The 17977-nt window shown below is 44.7% G+C and overlaps 1 protein-coding gene and 1 pseudogene across 1 annotated transcript in view; both read left to right on the top strand.

Moving 5' to 3' along the window:
- Window positions 1-209: 209 nt before the first annotated feature.
- BAIAP2L1 (BAR/IMD domain containing adaptor protein 2 like 1) overlaps window positions 210-17977 on the top strand; it is an 80361-nt gene continuing 62593 nt past the window's right edge. The window contains exon 1 of the mRNA XM_061402184.1: window positions 210-553. Coding sequence (XP_061258168.1) covers window positions 503-553 — 51 coding nt within the window. The 5' untranslated portion in view covers window positions 210-502. The remainder of the gene's footprint in view (window positions 554-17977) is intronic.
- LOC133238746 (small ribosomal subunit protein uS12-like) lies at window positions 846-15669 on the top strand (annotated as a pseudogene).

Raw genomic sequence — 17977 nt, forward strand, 5'->3', positions numbered from 1 at the left:
GAGCCCGCCATGGACCCCTCACGCGGTCGGGGTCCCAGCTTTCCAGCGCCTCAGGTGGAGACGCCCCGCCCACTTGGCCTGGCGCGCCTCCGCCCCGCCCACACGGGGCTCACTGCCCCGCCCACCACGGCTCGGCCCGCCTCCTCCCCACCGCCCAGGGCGCCTCAGGTGGGGCCGCCCCGCCTGCCCGGCCGCCCCGCCTCGCGGCCGCCCCGCCCACCCCGCCCGCCTCAGGTGGGGCCGCGGGGCCCGCCCTGCCAGCCCCGGCCGAGTCTGGCCGAGTTTCCTCAGCTCCTCGCCGGCGGCCGCGTCAGTAGCGCTTCAAGTTTTGACGTTTTGGCCGCCGGGTCGCGCGACTTGCACTTCCCGGCCGACAGCTGTGGAAGCAGCCGACGCTTGAGGGCCCCTCAGCCGCGCCCCGGCGCTCCACAGCCGCCCAGGGTCGGGCGGCCACGAGGCCCGGCCGCGTCCTCCCGCGTTCGCCCGCCCGGCGGCTGCAGCCATGTCGCGGGGGCCGGAGGAGGTGAACCGGCTCACCGAGAGCACCTACCGGGTAAGCGGGCCCGGGACCCTGGGGGAGCCGGGGTTCGAGGGCGGGAGATGCGGGGACTGGGGAGTGGGGGGCCGGGGGTTCGGGGGCGAAGAGGCTGGGACCGTGGGGGCGTCGGGGTTTGAGGGCGGAAGACTGGGGCTCCAGGGTTCGAGGCTGGAGGTGCGGGGAGAGGTCCAGAGTCCTGGGGGAGCCGGGGTTCGGGGTTCGAGGCCGGGGAAGCGGGGACGCCCCGCCGGCGGCCGGCAGTCCTCGCCCGGGGGAACGGTCGGGATCCTTCACCTTCGAGGTGAGGAGGGGACTTTACACGGGAATGTCCTCCCCTTCCCCTCCTTTCTTTACCCGGTCCCCTCCTCTCCCTCCCGGCGCAGGAGACGCCCGGCAAATTACACATTTCACAACCAAACGTCTTCGGGGCGGGAGGGTCCTGTGTCGCCCCTGGGGCGCGTCTTCCCCACATCTTCCCCTCGGGGTCGGTGGCCTCGCCGGTGCGGCTGCGGCGCATGACTTCTCGGAGAGCCGAGCTTGAGTTTCCTCCGAGAATGCAGGGGGAAACTCCCAGGTAATTAGCCAGCGCCAGGTGAGCGGGGCTCGGCCCTGGGGCCTGCGGGGGGCGCCACCGGCCCCAGAACTTCACTGGGAAGGTTTGAGACTCGCTCCCTCCTAGAGACCCTGCCTCACTCAGCTTTACGTTCAATTTGGCTTTCAGATATCGATTATTTGGGGGAGGTTAATGGGAGTCTAAGAACGTCCGAGGTTTGAATAAAGTTGACCCAACCTTAAGCAATGCGTTGATGGTCATTCTCTTAACTTGCACTTATTACGAGAGAATGTTTTCAGAAACACAGATTTAGGATTAGTGGCCAGTTTAGTAAGTTTAAGTACGTATAAATGAATTCCAGTTTGAAATAAGATATGTGTTTAATCATCTGCTATTAATAGAACACAAAACAACTTTTGTTTTAATTCGGCTTAGGCTCATGGAACCCAAGTTCTCCGAATGCATTTGTAGCCATTTTTAAGACCCACAGTTGGGTCATTTGTATAGATTACTTTTTTTTTTTTTTAACCCTAAAATTTAGTTCCTAGATTTGCGATTGAATTTGCAAGTGAATTCCTGAAATCAGAGAGGTTTATTGACTTTTGTTGGGTAAGAATAAAAGCATGAAAATAGGTTCATAATCCTTTGTTCAAAAGACTGGTTCCCTTTGTTTGAATACACAAGTCCTGTCACATATGGACTATACTGCATTCACACTAAACACAGTAGATACAGTTGTCATAGCATTCTCAGCTAAGTAACCGTGACCAAAATCTGGTCCTTATTCATGTTTCCTTAGAAGAAGGCAGGTTTTAGAAATCCCAGAAATTTGAACGTTAAGATTTTACCTTTCTGTTGAGATTGTTTAGATGATCCTGAAGATGGTGGGGGTAGGAATGTGTGGGCTGTTGACTGTGTTAATATCATGTTGTTACTCTTCGACTTGGGAGTTGTGGCTATTCTGATGACTGTCAATAAAGGACAGTAAAACTGTACGTTATTGAGGAAAGGAGATCATTGCAAATTTGAGTAGAATTGCACACACACACACACACCCCCACCCCCGTGCCTCCAAGACACAGGCTGGTATATCTTTCCAATCTGAGATGAGATATGACTCAGGCATCTAATCCTGAAGTCACTCTTCTCTGCTTTTTCTCCCAGTTCTTCTTCACTGTCACTTTTAGTGGTGACTCAGCAGAGGGGCTGTGCTCAAGTGAATTACAATCCCACAGATATCAATTTTGCATTACCCAAAGAACTGAGGCAAGAGGAAGAAGGTGTGGATTTCATAGTTTGGGTTATGCATGTTTATCGGCACTGTTGCTTAGTCGCTAAGTTTTGTTCAACTCTTTGTGACCCCATGGACTGTAGCCCACCAGGCTCCTCTGTCCATAGGATTCCCCAGGCAAGAATACTGAAATGGGTTGCCATTTCCTTCTCCGTAAAACATTGTAAATCATTTTCGTATTTTGAAAGGCTGTGATACCCTGACGATCAGAGACCTGTACGTTATTGCTTTCCATTCCCAGGTGTCTTAAAACATACTAAAAGCTCACAGATGTTTATTGACTGACTTTAATCACCATTTCCTCGTTAATGTTTTAGGGTCAGGTTTAGGTTGGGATGGCGGGATAATAATTTACAGCCCCAGACAGCAAGTTTATATATAATCTATAAAGTGAATGCCACTAGCTCATGCCTTGACTATGATAGAAATGCACAGTGAAATTTCACAGATCTGATTGAAAGCCCATCATCTTTTCACCACCTCCTCTTCAGGTTCTTCCTCTCCCAAACCCCTCAAAACCAAACCTGAAAACAATTTAAGTTTAATATGGTAAGAATCTCCCAGCAATGTGGATGAACCTGGAAGAGATCTTGATGTTACCTGGCAAGTTAGAATGTTTTACTAATAGAAATGCAGTCTAACCAGGTGCATTTACAAAAGCCGCCTACAAATGAGATTTTATGACTCGCATGGGTTTTGATGTTTTTTAATACTCAAATTTCTTTAACTTTGAAATAAAGGAATAAATTCTTTAGAGAAAAAGGGGGGTTTTGAAGTAGTGTGATCCTCTGTATGCAGTATCAAATATCTTTAAATATTTATTTAAGCATTTGCTGAGTTTTTTTCAATGTGTACTTAGACAAATGGTTACCAGAGAACCATACTAAATCCCAGGAGGATGTGTGTTTTACGACCTTACGAGCAAATGGCAGGATAGTAAGCCCCAAAACGTCAGGTAGTGTCACTGGTGCTAATTAGAATTAAGCCAAAGATCCCTCCCCACACTTCAGTCTATACGACACCCATAATTTCCCTCAGCAGCTTGCTTGTGATTTGGCATGGGTTTTCTGATGAATGCATGCTTTAGTGGTACAAGGAAGAAGTAAAGTTTAAAAAACAAAAACCCTTAATTAAAAGTAACCACACACACACCAAAGTAACCACAGCCTTGCTGGAAGTTAGACCTGTTGGTCTGAGGAAGTTAAGGAGGACTGGATGTGATGTCACCCCTCCATTAATCTTGCTGAAGCAGCAGTGATGGGGGGAGGGACACAGAGGTCTTTGTTTAAATGTCACCTCCTCCGAGTTCCACTCAGCTTTAAAATTGAAGACAACCCCATCCGTCTCCCAGCGACCCCCACACTCACACCTGTAGTGCTCACTGCCTTAGCATATATTGTTGTTCAGTTGCTAAGCCTTGTCTGACTCTTTTGTGACCCCATGGACTATAGGCCACCAGGCTCCTCTGTCCACGGGATTTCCCAGGCAAGAATACTAGCATGGGTAGCCCTTTCCTTCTCCAGGTCATCTTCCTGATCAAACCCGAGTCTCCTGCATTGGCAGACAGATTTTTTCCCACTGAGCCCCCAGGGAAACCCTTAGCATATAATATATATTTATTTATCATGTATGTTTATCTCTACTCCAGCTCAAATGTGAGCTCCCAAAGGAAAGAAGCTTTGTTTGGCTCTGAGCACCTAGCACACAGTTCCTGGCACCTAACAGGTGTACATACTTGATGAAGAAATGAGCCTTTAACTAATTTAGTAAGCTCCTGTCCTGTGCCAGGCTCCCCCCTCCCTCCCTTGACACTTCATAGAGCATTTGTTTCATTCTAATTACACATCAGCCCTCTAGGTGGGCCTGTTTATTTACTGTTGAGAAAGTGAGGCCCAAAGTCTGAGATATCAGTGCCCACAGGCCAGTTCCCCTGCCAGCCTCCATCCCCATTCCTTGGTATAGGAATTTAGTTTGTGGTAGCCAACAAATGTGCAAACCAGTTACATTTTCATACTTTGGTGCCTAAGGTGTCACCCAAAGTTTGTTGTGCTAACTCATCAGCAGCAGCATATTGTGAACAAACCTTCAGGTAAGAAAATGAGGGACTTTGGTTCTTTCACTGGGTAAAGCAAGCAGTCTACACCTGTGTGCTCAGTTTTGCTTGTGTAATGGTGGCTTATTTTCTTAGCTTGGGTTTAAGTGGGGATGTTTCAGTGAAAGTCCTGCCTGGTTGGCTTCCATTGTGGCCTGTGGCATATAGATCTAGGCTTTGAAGCTGGTGGTTCAGACAGTAAAGAATCTACCTTCAATTCAGGAGACCCAGGTTCGATCCCTGGGTCGGGAAGATCCCCTGGAGAAGGAAATGGCTACCCACTCCAGTATTCTTGCCTGGAGAATCCCATGGACCAGAGCCTGGTGGGCTATGGTCCATGGGGTCACGAAGTCGGATGCGACTGAGCAACTAACACTTTCACTTTTTTTTTGGAAGCTTTTGGTCGCTGTTTATGTTTATGGCCATTGCCGTGTTGGCTGCTTGGTATCTTCATCTGTTCCCATAACACTGCTTGCTTCAGGTATGCTGAAGATAAAATAGCATCTGCAGAAACTTAGACAATTTGGGCTCCATGATGACTAAAAAAGGGAATTGTAAGAATAAGGTGCCAGGTAGCAGAAAGGGTTGCCAGGTATCAAATATTAAACCGCACAGCCCAGTGTTATAACATCTTGTCTGTAAACACAAAGCCAAATAATGAGTGTCTTTTCCTGTCATAACATCTTTTTTTTTTTTTTTAATTTTTTTTTTTCATAACATCTTTTCTTGATTGGAAAGAGGTTTTAGAACTATGATAACATTACTGTGCGGACAGAGCAGCATCCTTTATTAACAAGGCTGGGGCCACTCAGACTTGTGACACCATGCACAAGTTCCAGGTTGCCTCTGACTTTACATGTATGATGTTATTCCAGGCTTGGGTGTCAGTTCTTACCCTGCACTTCTGTCATAATGAACTGCACACAGACCTGCAGGGGAGACTGATGAGTGTGCAGTTGCAACCATTTGGATTGCTTTTTCCCCTCAGAATTCCACACAGCTATTTATTCTATTCAAATGTAAACTCATTATAAAAGCAACACAAATATTCGTTGAACTTACCTATTTACATTTGGAAATATATTTTTATTTCTAAACCTTTATTTTTTATTTTTACTGAAGTACAGTTAAAGATTTACAGTGTGTTAATGTCTACTGTATAGCAGTGATTCAGTTATATATATATGTACATTCTTTTTTAAGATCCTTTTCCATTATGGTTCACAGGATATTGAACATAGTCCCCTATGCTGTACAGTAGGACCTTGTTGTTTAGTAGGACCTAAAACTTTTTATTGAACTTGAATCTACATACTGAAAGGTTTGCTTAGGCTTTTATAGCTCACTGAATTGTCACAAACTGAACCCACATGTGTAACCAGCACCCAGATCAAGAAGTAGACCGTGACCAGCCCCCGAAGCCCCTCTCATGCCCCCTTCCAGCCACTGTACCCACTCCAGGATAGCTACTCTCCTAACTTATGGCAGCACAGGCTAGTTTGGCTTATCTTGTCTGCCTCCTTTCACTCAATATGTTCTTTGGATCCATCCATCCATATCATAGCAGTAGTTGCCATTAGTTTTTCTTTCACTGTGTAGTATTACAAGGTGTGACTGTATCACAGTCTGTTCTTCTTTGAGGGGTGTTTGGATTGTTTTCAGACAACTCAAGGATATTATGAATAGTACGAGTCTGGTGGGCATAGGCCCTCATTTCTCTTGGGTGTCTACACAGAGGAGTGGAGTTCCCGGATTATCAGGTATTTAAATATTTATTCAGCTTTGGCAGAAACTGCTAAGCTGTCTGCCAAAGTGGTTGCATCCGTTTACATTCCCACCAGAAGTGTGTGAGAGTTCCGGTTGGTTGCTCTACAACCTCACCAACAGTTGATATTTTCCTTCCTTTTCATTTTGGTGGCTCTGATGGGTATATGCAAAAGTTAAAGAAAAAATAAATTCAAGGTGAAACAGTTTGCCCCAGGCTTGCTGGTTGGAGGTCTGTAACCGCAGCAGGAACGCCATCTCCCTGGGGGATTTGAAGACAGACTCAAAGACAGAATAGAGACATAGGGATCAGATGCCTGAGAGAGGCATCAGTGGTAGTGTTCAGTAGAATAAAAGATAAATTTCAGTTTATGGACTCTCAGACTCTCATAGCTGAACACATCAAAAGGTTTTCTTGTGGGCTCAGGCCCGTGGCGCTGGCAGGATGGACGAGTGTTGCAGTCTTCATACTGCCAGGGAGCTCCGTAGTCACCGATGAGACCACAAGTGGCGTGATGAACAGTACAATAAAGCCCATTTGGGCACAGCCCTGAAGGCCAGCCCTTTTGGCGGCACTTTCATGCCAAGGGAATTGTGCTCAAAAAAATAGGAGTTGAAGCCAAACAGCCAAATTCTTCCATCAAGAAGTGTGTCAGGGTTCAGCTAATCAAGAATGGCCCAAAAAAAAAAACGGCTTTTTTACCCAATGATGGTTGCTTGAATTTTATTGAGGAAAATGATGAAGTTCTGGTTGCTGGATATGGTTGCAAACAAATGTCATGTTGGTGACATTTCTGGAATCCTTTTTAAGGTTGTCAAAATAGCCAGTGTCTCACTTTTGCCTTAATACAAAGGCAAGAAGGAAAGACCAAGATAATAAATTTTGGTGACGAAAGCACGGTAGTAATAAATTCTCATATACCAAAAAAAAAAAAAAGTTTTCTTGTGTAAGAGGTTTGGGAGGCATAGATGAACCATAATTAAATGAACTAGACTGCTGGGGGTATAGAATCAGAGTTATTTGAACTTTCTAGTTAATTGAGTATTAAGAGTTATGACCAACGAAGATCATGGCATCCTGTCCCATCACTTCATGGGAAATAGATGGGGAAACAGTGGAAACAGTGTCAGACTTTATTTTTCTGGGCTCCAAAATCACTACAGACGGTGACTGCAGCCATGAAATTAAAAGGCGCTTACTCCTTGGAAGGAAAGTTATGACCAACCTAGATAGCATAATCAAAAGCAGAGACATTACTTTGCCAACAAAGATTCGTCTAGTCAAGGCTATGGTTTTTCCTGTGGTCATGTATGGATGTGAGAGTTGGACTGTGAAGAAGGCTGAGCGCCGAAGAATGGATGCTTTTGAACTGTGGTGGTGGAGAAGACTCTTGAGAGTCCCTTGGACTGCAAGGAGATCCAGCCAGTCCATTCTAAAGGAGATCAGTCCTGGGTGTTCATTGGAAGGACTGATGTTGAAGCTGAAACTCCAGTACTTTGGTCACCTGATGTGAAGAGCTGACTCATTTGAAAAGACCCTGATGCTGGGAAAAATTGAAGGCAGGAGGAGAAGGGGACGATAGAGGATGAGATGGTTGGATGGCATCACCGACTCAATGGACATGGGTTTCGGTAAACTCTGGGAGTTGGTGATAGACAGGGAGGCCTGGTGTGCTGTGGTTCATGGGGTCGCAAAGAGTTGGATATGACTGAGTGACTGAACTGAACTTTTCCTTTCTGTGTGACTTTTCTTAAAAACATACTTTACTGTTACAGGCACAATAGATTAGTTTTTAAAAGCATTTCAGTGAGTTACAGCTAAGAGGCTTCAAGACTAGTACTTTTTTCTAAAGGAAATGTTATTTTTAATTTGGGTCTTCTCCACACTAGATTGTTCATGCTTGAGAACAAGTCCCCCAGATTAAACATCTCTGCATTTCCCACAGTTATCCATGTTTTATTTATTTGTGTGTGCTGGTTTTAATCTTAGAGGCTCTTGAAAACTGATATTTTTATATAGATATATATAGAAATAATATAGAAAGTATTGGGGAAAAAAACTATATTTTACTGAGACCAGAGGATTTCCAAAATTTCTGTGGATATTTACACTGAAAGTAAGTTAGCCAGAATCCCACACTACTAACTCGTACTGTCACTCTTTCAGATATTTTTCGGTGCATCTTTCCATGTCAGTCAGTATTGTGTGCTTCATCATTTCGAGGACTCTTCATTCTTCGTCAGAATTTATTCATCCACCCGCCTCTTCTTGGATGTTAGGTCGTTGCCAATACCTTGCTATTAAAGTACTGCTGTGAACACCATTGTAGGTGAAACTTGCACAAATCTGGGATCTTTTCCTTAAGCTAAATCCCCTGCAGGAGTTTGAGGGAGGGGTAGTCAACATATTTGCTATACCTTGCAAAATGCCCTCCAGAAAACATCCCAGGCCATGCTGTAAATCTGGTTGTGTGAGAATGTACCTTTCCTGAACCTCAACCAAGTAAGTAGATGTTTTAAAATGGCTTCCTTTATATATACATATCATATATATATACATATGATATGTATATATCCCATAGAGAGTTTTTAAAAAAAAAAATAGTAAAACATGTATAAAACCTATAACAGGGTAGTTTGTGGACGTTGGCCGGGAAAACACCCGATATTTCATGTCTGGCAGTCATGGGTGTAATTTCCCCTATAAACTTTGTACTTGATATGTCTGCAGTAATTACAGCTCTGCAGCCCTTGAGGCCTATATACTTTTGTTCTTACTTTCCTCAGCCTTGATTTTATCATTCTCTTTACATTTTCCAGACATTGAGTCTGTCTTTCTGGTTTATCATTATTTTAAGGACTGTGTTCTGGTTATAACTCAAATCTTGTGGATAAAGGTGAGACTTGTGGAAATGAGGTGAAATGTTGCTGGTTTCTCTCTCCTTCGAAAATAAATGAAAAATATCACGAGAATGTGTTCCCAATCCAGAGAGCAAACTTTAAAAAAAAAAAAAAGCATCCCTCGGAGATGTAAGGGATTGCTCACAGCACGGCTCAGAGCTGTGTGCTGAGAAAGAACAGCTGGTGAGTGAGGGTGCCCTTATGTTTGTTGCTTAAAATGGTTTTATTTGTGTGGTACGTTGGAGGTTAAAAGTCCCTGCTGCTGCTGCTGCTAAGTTGCTTCAGTCGTGTCCGACTCTGTGCGACCCCATAGACGGCAGCCTACCGGGCTCCACCGTCCCTGGGATTCATAAAAGTCCCTAAACGGTAGCAATTCCTTCACTAAAATACGAAAGGATCAGTTCAGTTCAGTTCAGTAGCTCAGTCGTGTCTGACTCTTTGCGACCCCATGAATCGCAGCACGCCAGGCCTCCCTGTCCATCACCAACTCCTGGAGTTCACTCAGACTCACTTCCATCAAGTCAGTGATGCCATCCAGCCATCTCATCCTCTGTTGTCCCCTTCTCCTCTTGCCCCCAATCCCTCCCAGCATCAGAGTCTTTTCCAATGAGTCAACTCTTCACGTGAGGTGGCCAAAGTACTGGAGTTTCAGGGCTGATCTCCTTCAGAATGGACTGGTTGGATCTCCTTGCAGTCCAAGGGACTCTCAAGAGTCTTCTCCAACACCACAGTTCAAAAGCATCCATTCTTCTGCACTCAGCTTTCTTCACAGTCCAACGCTCACATCCCTACATGACCACAGGAAAAACCATAGCCTTGACTAGACGAACCTTTGTTAGCAAAGTAATGTCTCTGCTTTTGAATATGCTATCTAGGTTGGTCATAACTTTTCTTCCAAGGAGTAAGTGTCTTTTAATTTCATGGCTGCCGTCACCATCTGTAGTGATTTTGGAGTGCAGAAAAATAAAGTCTGACACTGTTTCCCCATCTATTTCCCATGAAGTGATGGGACCGGATGCCATGATCTTCGTTTTCTGAATGTTGAGCTTTAAGTCAACTGTCTCACTCTCCTCTTTCACCTTCATCTAGAGGCTTTTTAGTTCCTCTTCACTTTCTGCCATAAGGGTGGTGTCACCTGCATATCTGAGGTCATTGATATTTCTCCTGGCAATCTTGATTCCAGCTTGTGCTTCTTCCAGCCCAGCGTTTCTCATGATGTACTCTGCATATAAGTTAAATACGAAAGGATAGCTGTGGTTAATTCTAGGGTAGAGGAAGAGGGGCTTTTTATGTCTGTCTTACACTCTGCCTTCTGGAGTGTTTTATGTGAGTGGATTATGTTTATAATATTTAAGCTTAAAAAAACCCTTAGAAATTGATAAATCTATTCCATATTAATGGATAAAAAATTTTAAAAATTAACCTAAAATGTGTCGCTTCCTCTGTTTTGCAAACTGACTTTCTAAGGGTAAACCTAACTTAAAATCTTACCATTTTCTCTTTACTTTTCTTTGTGGGGAGCACGTGTTTAACTTTTAGTAACCTGAAACTATGAATGCAGCAGAAGAAAAATCCAACAACTAGAAAAATTCTAGTTCTTACAACTGTCTTTTCAAACTCTTATGCCTGATGTTGCAAGCAAGCAGCTGATCCCCTTCAAGGTGCAGCTGTATCCGTGAACAGTACAAATGCAGGAAGAGATGTGTGCCAGGAATAAAAGGTACGAAAGTGGGATCAGAAACCTGCCAACGCTAGAAGGGATAGAAGTTCAGATGATAACATACTGCCTGTAATAAACCTGTAACAGACTGGGACTGGACGTCAGGACAGATCTCAGCTTATGAGTTCAGCTACAAGCCACCCTGGCCCCTCCTGAGTTACAGGGAGGGAAGCCCCGGTCTCTGGGGAGAGGGGAGAGGAGGACCAGAGACCACCCTGGTCACCTGTTGGATTCAGATGCCTGAGGTCTAAGCTAACCAATCCCTTTCTGGCCACAAAAGTTCAAAGGACAAAAGAAAATCAGGAAAATGATAATTCTTTATATTTAAGTGCTGCAATTAAAAAAACAAAACTTTAATGGTTTTAATGGACCAAATGGTTTATTTTTTCCATGGCTTCGTCTTACACTTGGAGTGCCAGACACAACTATGTCTGATGGTACAATCTATTTCTAAGTGCATAGACACTTTAAGCATACAAAACGCTTGTTCTTATATGACATTCAGTCCCACTGCTGTGCCCCTAGGACTGACGACTTCTACAGCCAGCCGACCCATCCTTTGTGTTACCCCAGATTCCTGTATGTGCTCGATGATGTATTCCTCTGTTTGACCTTGCCTTCGGTTTTCACCCACCTCATATGACTGTTGTGTAGATTATATGGATACAAAAGTTGTTAGGACAGTGTGTTAACTGCAAACAGTAGTTATTTTTTGTTTGCTAGCCCATAACCACCCTACCTGTGTTGATTTTCATCTGTCTTGTCTACTGCTTATCCTCAGCATCTAGCAGAGTGACCAACACATAAGTGGATAAATGAATAGTGTTGATATTATTGGCACAAATTTTTCTCTTGGTCAATGAGCTGTACACTCCTTGAGGATTTTTTGAAATCTCTCATCGTGCTGATGGCACAGTAAGAACTTAAAAATATTTGTTGGGTAAATACAGAAGTTGTGTGCTCATCACACAGTTGTAATGAAACCCTCACCTGCTCCGTGGTGGGTGGAACTGCAGTTGCACTGACGATCACAGCTACCATGTTCCAAGCAACTGTTAGGGATGCGCCAGCTTCCCATCTACATTCATTCCTTCAGCAGCTCTCTTGTGCACCAGGCTGTGCCAAGCACAGAGGTCACCCATGGGAACCACCCTGGAGAAGAAACAGAGCCTGCGCTGTTCTCGAGTTTATAGTTTATGGCAGGACAACAGTGCCCTTCCCTTGGCCTCAGCCCGCGCGGGGCCATCAGTTCCGCCGCCTCGTGCCTTCTGCACTTGCGGTACTGGAGGTGGCCTACTTTTACCGGTTCTGTTCTTCGGACTTGTTTACTTTGTCCTAGTGTTGGGAGGAAGGAGAAAAAGAGGGATGTGTGAGCGAGTTAAGTTCAGGAGGGGTTTCTTAGGTAGTTTGTAAGCAGCCTTGGTAAAGCTGGCTGTATGAGGGAAGGTGAGAAACAACACATCGCAGAAGTTCCAGAAGTTTGATTCCCCTTACCAGCAACAGAACTATATTTAAAACAAGCAAGCTATTTTTACATTATTTTGAGTTTGTGAACTCTTTCTGATTGCAAGGGCTTGGATTTTAATGCAAAGCAGAATGACCCGTCTCATGGGCTCTGATTGAGGGACATTAAAATTGTTCCAGGTATCATGTAAGAGTGGTGTTTGGAAAGAACCAGTAAACTAAAAAAAGGAATATCGCTGGATATTTGAAATCAGTAATTTACCGCTGACCATTGAACAACACAGGTTTGAACTTTCTCAGGTTCACTTATACTTGGATTTTTCTCAGTAGTAAAATCAGTATTGCTGTACTGATGGAATCTGTGGATATGGAGGGCCGACTATACTCATATTTTCAACCATGGCGAGAACAGGTGCCCCTAACCCTCTCATTGTTCAAGAGTCTACTGGACTTTGGTCTCGTAAAGTTCCTGTTGCTCATTACGTATCAATACTTGGGGACTTTCTGAACAAACACAGCTCAGCACATAAGACATTCTTCCTGTAGTTTCATTGCTTTTAACTCCATGACACACCTTTTTAAATTAATAACTGGGCAGACAGGAACACTTAACCAAATGGTCTAGCGCACCCTGCAGCCTTCAAAGTATGTGTCTGTTGACAGCTATTTTAAACCTAGTAACTAATCAGTCGCTGTTTCCTTAATAGATACCATCTATCTTGGTAAAGTCATATACTTGTAAATGATACTCAAGTTATATTAAAGATATTTGCATTTCTTATTTTTACGATGTCAATCTAGATTGCCTGGGAATTTTTTTCATTCCTGTCTCCTTCAGACTCTGCATTTTCAAAGTCTAAGGGAGCTTTTCCTTCAGTCACCTTTAGGTCCTGTACGTCGAGCATAGGGCCAAGCTCACTGTATGTGAGTCGTAAGGATTGACCAAGGCTATTGTTTCAAAGGCCCAAATATGAAGACTTTACAAAGTTGTGTGTATGTTAAGTCACTTCAGTTCTGTCCAGCTCTTTGTGACTCCATGGACTGTAGCCCAACGCTCCTCTATCCATGGGGTTCTCCAGGCAAGAATACTAGAGTGTGTTGCCATTTCCTCCTCCAGGGGATCTTTCCGACCCAGGGATCAAACCCACGTCTCATGTCTCCTGCGTTGGCAAGCAGGTTCATTACCACTAGCACCACTTGGGAAGCCCCTGAAAGTGTGTCGGTCATTCAGCTATGTCAATTCTTTGCCGCCCCGTGGACTGTAGCCTGTCAGGCCCCTCTGTCAGTGGGATTTCCCAGGCAAAGTGAAGTGATCCGTAAGTCCACATTATCTAGTATCTATCATTGCCATGATAGATTGGTCTCCCCACACACACATACACACAAATACCAGAAAAGAAGGTGATCTCCAGATTCTGATTGAAAGTTATGCAGTAGTTGTCCTGGCACTGTGGCTATAGGAAGGATTATTTCCCTTCTTTCAAATAAGAACATGGACCTCTAGGAACCAAGCGAAAATGGGTACTAGTATTATCATAGCTGGAATTTCAAGAAGTAATTCTTTTTTAACTTCTGACGCTCAGGTATTACTTCCTTTGAAGTTAAAGGTCCAAAAGTTGCTTAAATTCTGGGGCAGTGTCCCCGGATCCCCTTGCTGATGGAAGCCAGTATGGACCAGGCATTGCTTCCGCATCTGATAACACTGGCAGTTGGCAAGCTGGGATTGCTTGCTCTCGGTGCTGCCCTGAAATTCATGCAACTGTGTGGAGTCACAGTACTGGCTGGACCTTGGACCCGGTATAATCATCTACACTTAAAACCACAAGGAAAAGTGGTTTCAGATGATTCCACTCAAAGACAGATGTGAAACTTTTGTCTGGTGTTTACAGTAAAATGAAACTTTATAGTGTTGAATAGGGTTCAGGCTGTTGGGTTTTCCCCACATTATGTTACCAGAGGATCGTGAACACTGATTGCCTATAACATGATTCTCCCTCCACAATTTTCTTAAAAGAACAACCATTGAAACCTAGTGCCGTAGTTTACTGGGCGGGATAGCCCTGGGACATCATTTTCTTGACGGGTTTGATAATTTTGTCCAAAAGATTTGAACAGTTACAGAACCCACTTCTTTCTCACCCCAGTGTGGGGACCTTTTTATTCTGCTTAATTGTGCTTGGCTTCAGAGCAGTTTTGGTGGCCTAAATGAGTAGGGAAGGTGGAGTTTTGTTACAGAACCCTGTGTCTTTAAACAATGAAATAAAAGATCCCGGAGATGTGACTGCTTCTAGTTAACGGATCTTAAGAGGTAGCAGTACATACCTTTCTGGTTCAGGTCACTCTGCTTCACATCACTTGATTGGTTCTTAAGGAGCTTAGAACCTACCAGGTTCTCTGAACTCTCTCAGAATGTTCTAGGAGAGGCTAAGCCCAGAGAGCTGGCCCTGTGCTTTACTAACCACTGGCCCAGTGGCTGCTTGGGCAGAGGCCATGTGGCGGGGGCGGAGCCTGGGACCCTTGGCACCTCATGGCATCATTTCTAGCATGCCTTTTGTCCTCTGAATGAAGGACCAACTTGGCAGAAGTAATTATCTATAAGCCAAAGCCTGGTATGGATGAAGAAAGGAAAGGAAAAAGGAAGGCAAAACAATGTTAAAGTCAAAGTTTCTGAAGCTGTCCTTTGAGAGGGACACAATAAGGATTTTTTTGCCTGGAGAAGCTTTGCCAAACTCCTTCCTCAATGGTAACTGGAGAGACAACCACTAATCCAGCAGGAGATTTGTCTCCAAATGGCTGGGTTTTCTTTTTCTACTAATGGATCTGATTGATTGAGTGGCGAAAGTTGCTGCTAAAGCTACATGGGCTTAAGTGCTCTTCAGACCAGGAGCATCGTTCCGTCTGGTCCTGGACCAGTGTTCACAGAGGACAGTAGATGGCCTGCGTCTGATCACATCTGACTTTTCAGTGTGCAGGAGGCTAGTCAGAAATCACAGCTCTGTAGCCTTGATGAAGGTTACAGTCTTCCCAGGTGTAAGGACAAAAGTCTTCCCAGGTGGCTCAGTGGTAAAGAATCGCCTGCTGGTGTAGGAGCTGAAGGAAATGTGAGTTCAATCCCTGGGTCAGGAAAGATCCTCTGGAGGAGGAAATGGCAACCCACTCCAGTATTCTTGTCTGAAAAATTCCATGGACAGAGAAGCCAAGCGGGCTACAGTCCATGGGCTCACAAAGAATCGGACAGAACCGAGCGATTACGTGTACACATACACCCTGAGCAGCCCGGGATGTTGAGAAGAGCTGTCAAGGATTTTTGTTACTGTTTGTTTTTTGTGTTGTTTTTTTTTAAACATCTTTATTGAGGTGTAACTTATAAACTATAAAATTCACTCATTTTAAATGTACAATTCAATAATTTTTTAGTCAATTTACAGAATTGTGCAGCTATTACCACAAACCTATTTTACAACATTTCCATCATCCCACAAAGGTCTTTTGTGCCCATTTGCTGTCATTTCTCATTCTCAACCCCAGCCCCGGGCAATCACTAAAATATTTTCTTTGTCTTTTCTAGATATTTCATAGAAATGGAATCATACAATAATAGGTAGTCTTTTGTGACCAGTTTCTTTCACTTTTGGATAATGGAGTTTATCCATGTTGTACTTTACTCATTTTTTATGGCATTTTTATTCCATCTATGGATGTATCATGTTTCTTCACCTGTTCACCAGTTAATGGACATTTGAATTGTTGCCAGCAAGGTATTTTTTTGAGAACTATATTATCACCTAAATATTTAAAAAGTAATTTAAATGTCAACTTGGAGAAACGTAGAGTTGGGAAGCAAAATTCACAAGGAAAGAATGGCATTTATAGGCTTTGTAAGCCTGTTACAGGGCTTCCCTGGTGGCTCAGTGATAAAGAATCCACCTTCCAATCAATGCAGGAGACATGGGTTCAATCCCTGGATTAGGAAGATCCCCTAGAGGAGAAAATGGCAACCCACTCCAGTATTCTTGCCTGGGAAATCCCGTGGACAGAAGCCTGGCGGACTCCAGTCAGATGAGACTTAGTGACTAAACAACAGCAAAGCCTGTTATGACTTAATAGGTAAAGGGCAGCGTCTTGCAGCTTCAATGAGCCTCAGGTTGAGCTAATGAAGCCACGAGCAGTGCATTCCCTCACTCTGGGGATCCTGGCCACGGCTGATCAGCCCGCCTAGTCATTGAGTCTGTGTGCCCATCAGATGAGCTGAAGGCACTACATGCAGCCGGCTCATCCAGGAGCACACACAGCTGTTACATCATTCTAAAAGAATTCAACAACTGCCACTGTGAGCACAGCTTGGGCATTAGACGGTTCAAGCCTGTGCTTGGTGCTGGAAGTGCAGTGATCCTTGACCTTAATTCATTTCCTTAGTTTTTACTAGGGAGACAGAGTACACAGGTAGTATCCTGTAAGGTAGAGAAAAGCCTGTTGAGGAAAGAGAAGCAAGAAACAGACCTGGAAAGAGGAGGAGGAGGAAGGTCGAGGAAGCGTCTCTGAGACCAAGGTGGCCGGGTGTCCAGGAGAAAAGCCTGCAGGCAGGAGAGCAGGACCCTCGCTTTGGCCTGTTGAGAGCACAGCCCAGAGGCCACTGCGTCTGGAGCACAGCGATGGGGGTGGGGAGGGGTGGCGGCAGCCCTTGATTGCGGGCCATAGCCATGCTCTCCGTGCCTGGTCCTACCCTGTGGTGAAAAGGACAGAAGTCACTCTTGACTTTCTTCCATGGTAGACTTGGGCTCTCTGTGTGTTCTCTATGCTTAGTCATGTCTGACTCTCTGCGACCCCATGGACTGTAGCCCTCCAGGCTCCTGTGTCCATGGGGATTCTCCAGGCAAGAATACTAGAGTGGGTTGCCATTCCCTTCTCCAGGGGATCTTCCCAACCCAGGGATCAAACCCAGGTCTCCCGCTTTGCAGGCAGATTCTTTACCAGCTGAGCCACCAGGGAACTACCTTTATGTCTCTTCCCCTGCTTAGATAGTTCAGTCCTGGGTCCTTTTTTAATGCTGACAAGGGAAACAGTTTATGGTACTTAAACAGTACTTTTCACCTATCAGGCAAAAAAGTGTGATAACACCAAGTGTTGGTGATCATGGCAAAATAGTACGGTTGGTTGTAGGAGCACAGATTGCTGCAGCCACTTTGGAGAAAGTGTTTGACAATATCGAACAAAAGTGAAAAATCTATCATGTACTCTGTGCCCAGTGATTCTTTCTAGGTAAATTCTTCCCCATGTGCACAGACATGGACAGCTTCTTGCCAAACAGTTGGTGTTAGCAGTAATTTGTAAGCCCTCTAGATGTCACTTAGATGAGGAAGCCAAAAAAATTGGCTTATGTGGTTGTGGGGGTCTGGAAAATCTGAAATTATAGGGTAATCCAGCAGCTGGAAGTCTATGAGCAGAATGTCTTCTTCCTCAGGGAAACCTCAGTTTTATTCTTAAAGCCTTTCAATGGATTGAGTGAAGCCCACACAGATTATGGAGGATAATCTCCTAAAGGCTACTGGTGGTTAACCACATCTTCAGAAGTCCTACACAACAACACCTAAATTAGTATTCAGTCGACTAACTAGGTACGGTAGCAGACACACAAAATTAGCCATCACAAAGGG

This window comes from Bos javanicus, chromosome 25 (genome assembly GCF_032452875.1).
Source record: "Bos javanicus breed banteng chromosome 25, ARS-OSU_banteng_1.0, whole genome shotgun sequence".
Taxonomy (NCBI): Eukaryota; Metazoa; Chordata; class Mammalia; order Artiodactyla; family Bovidae; genus Bos; species Bos javanicus.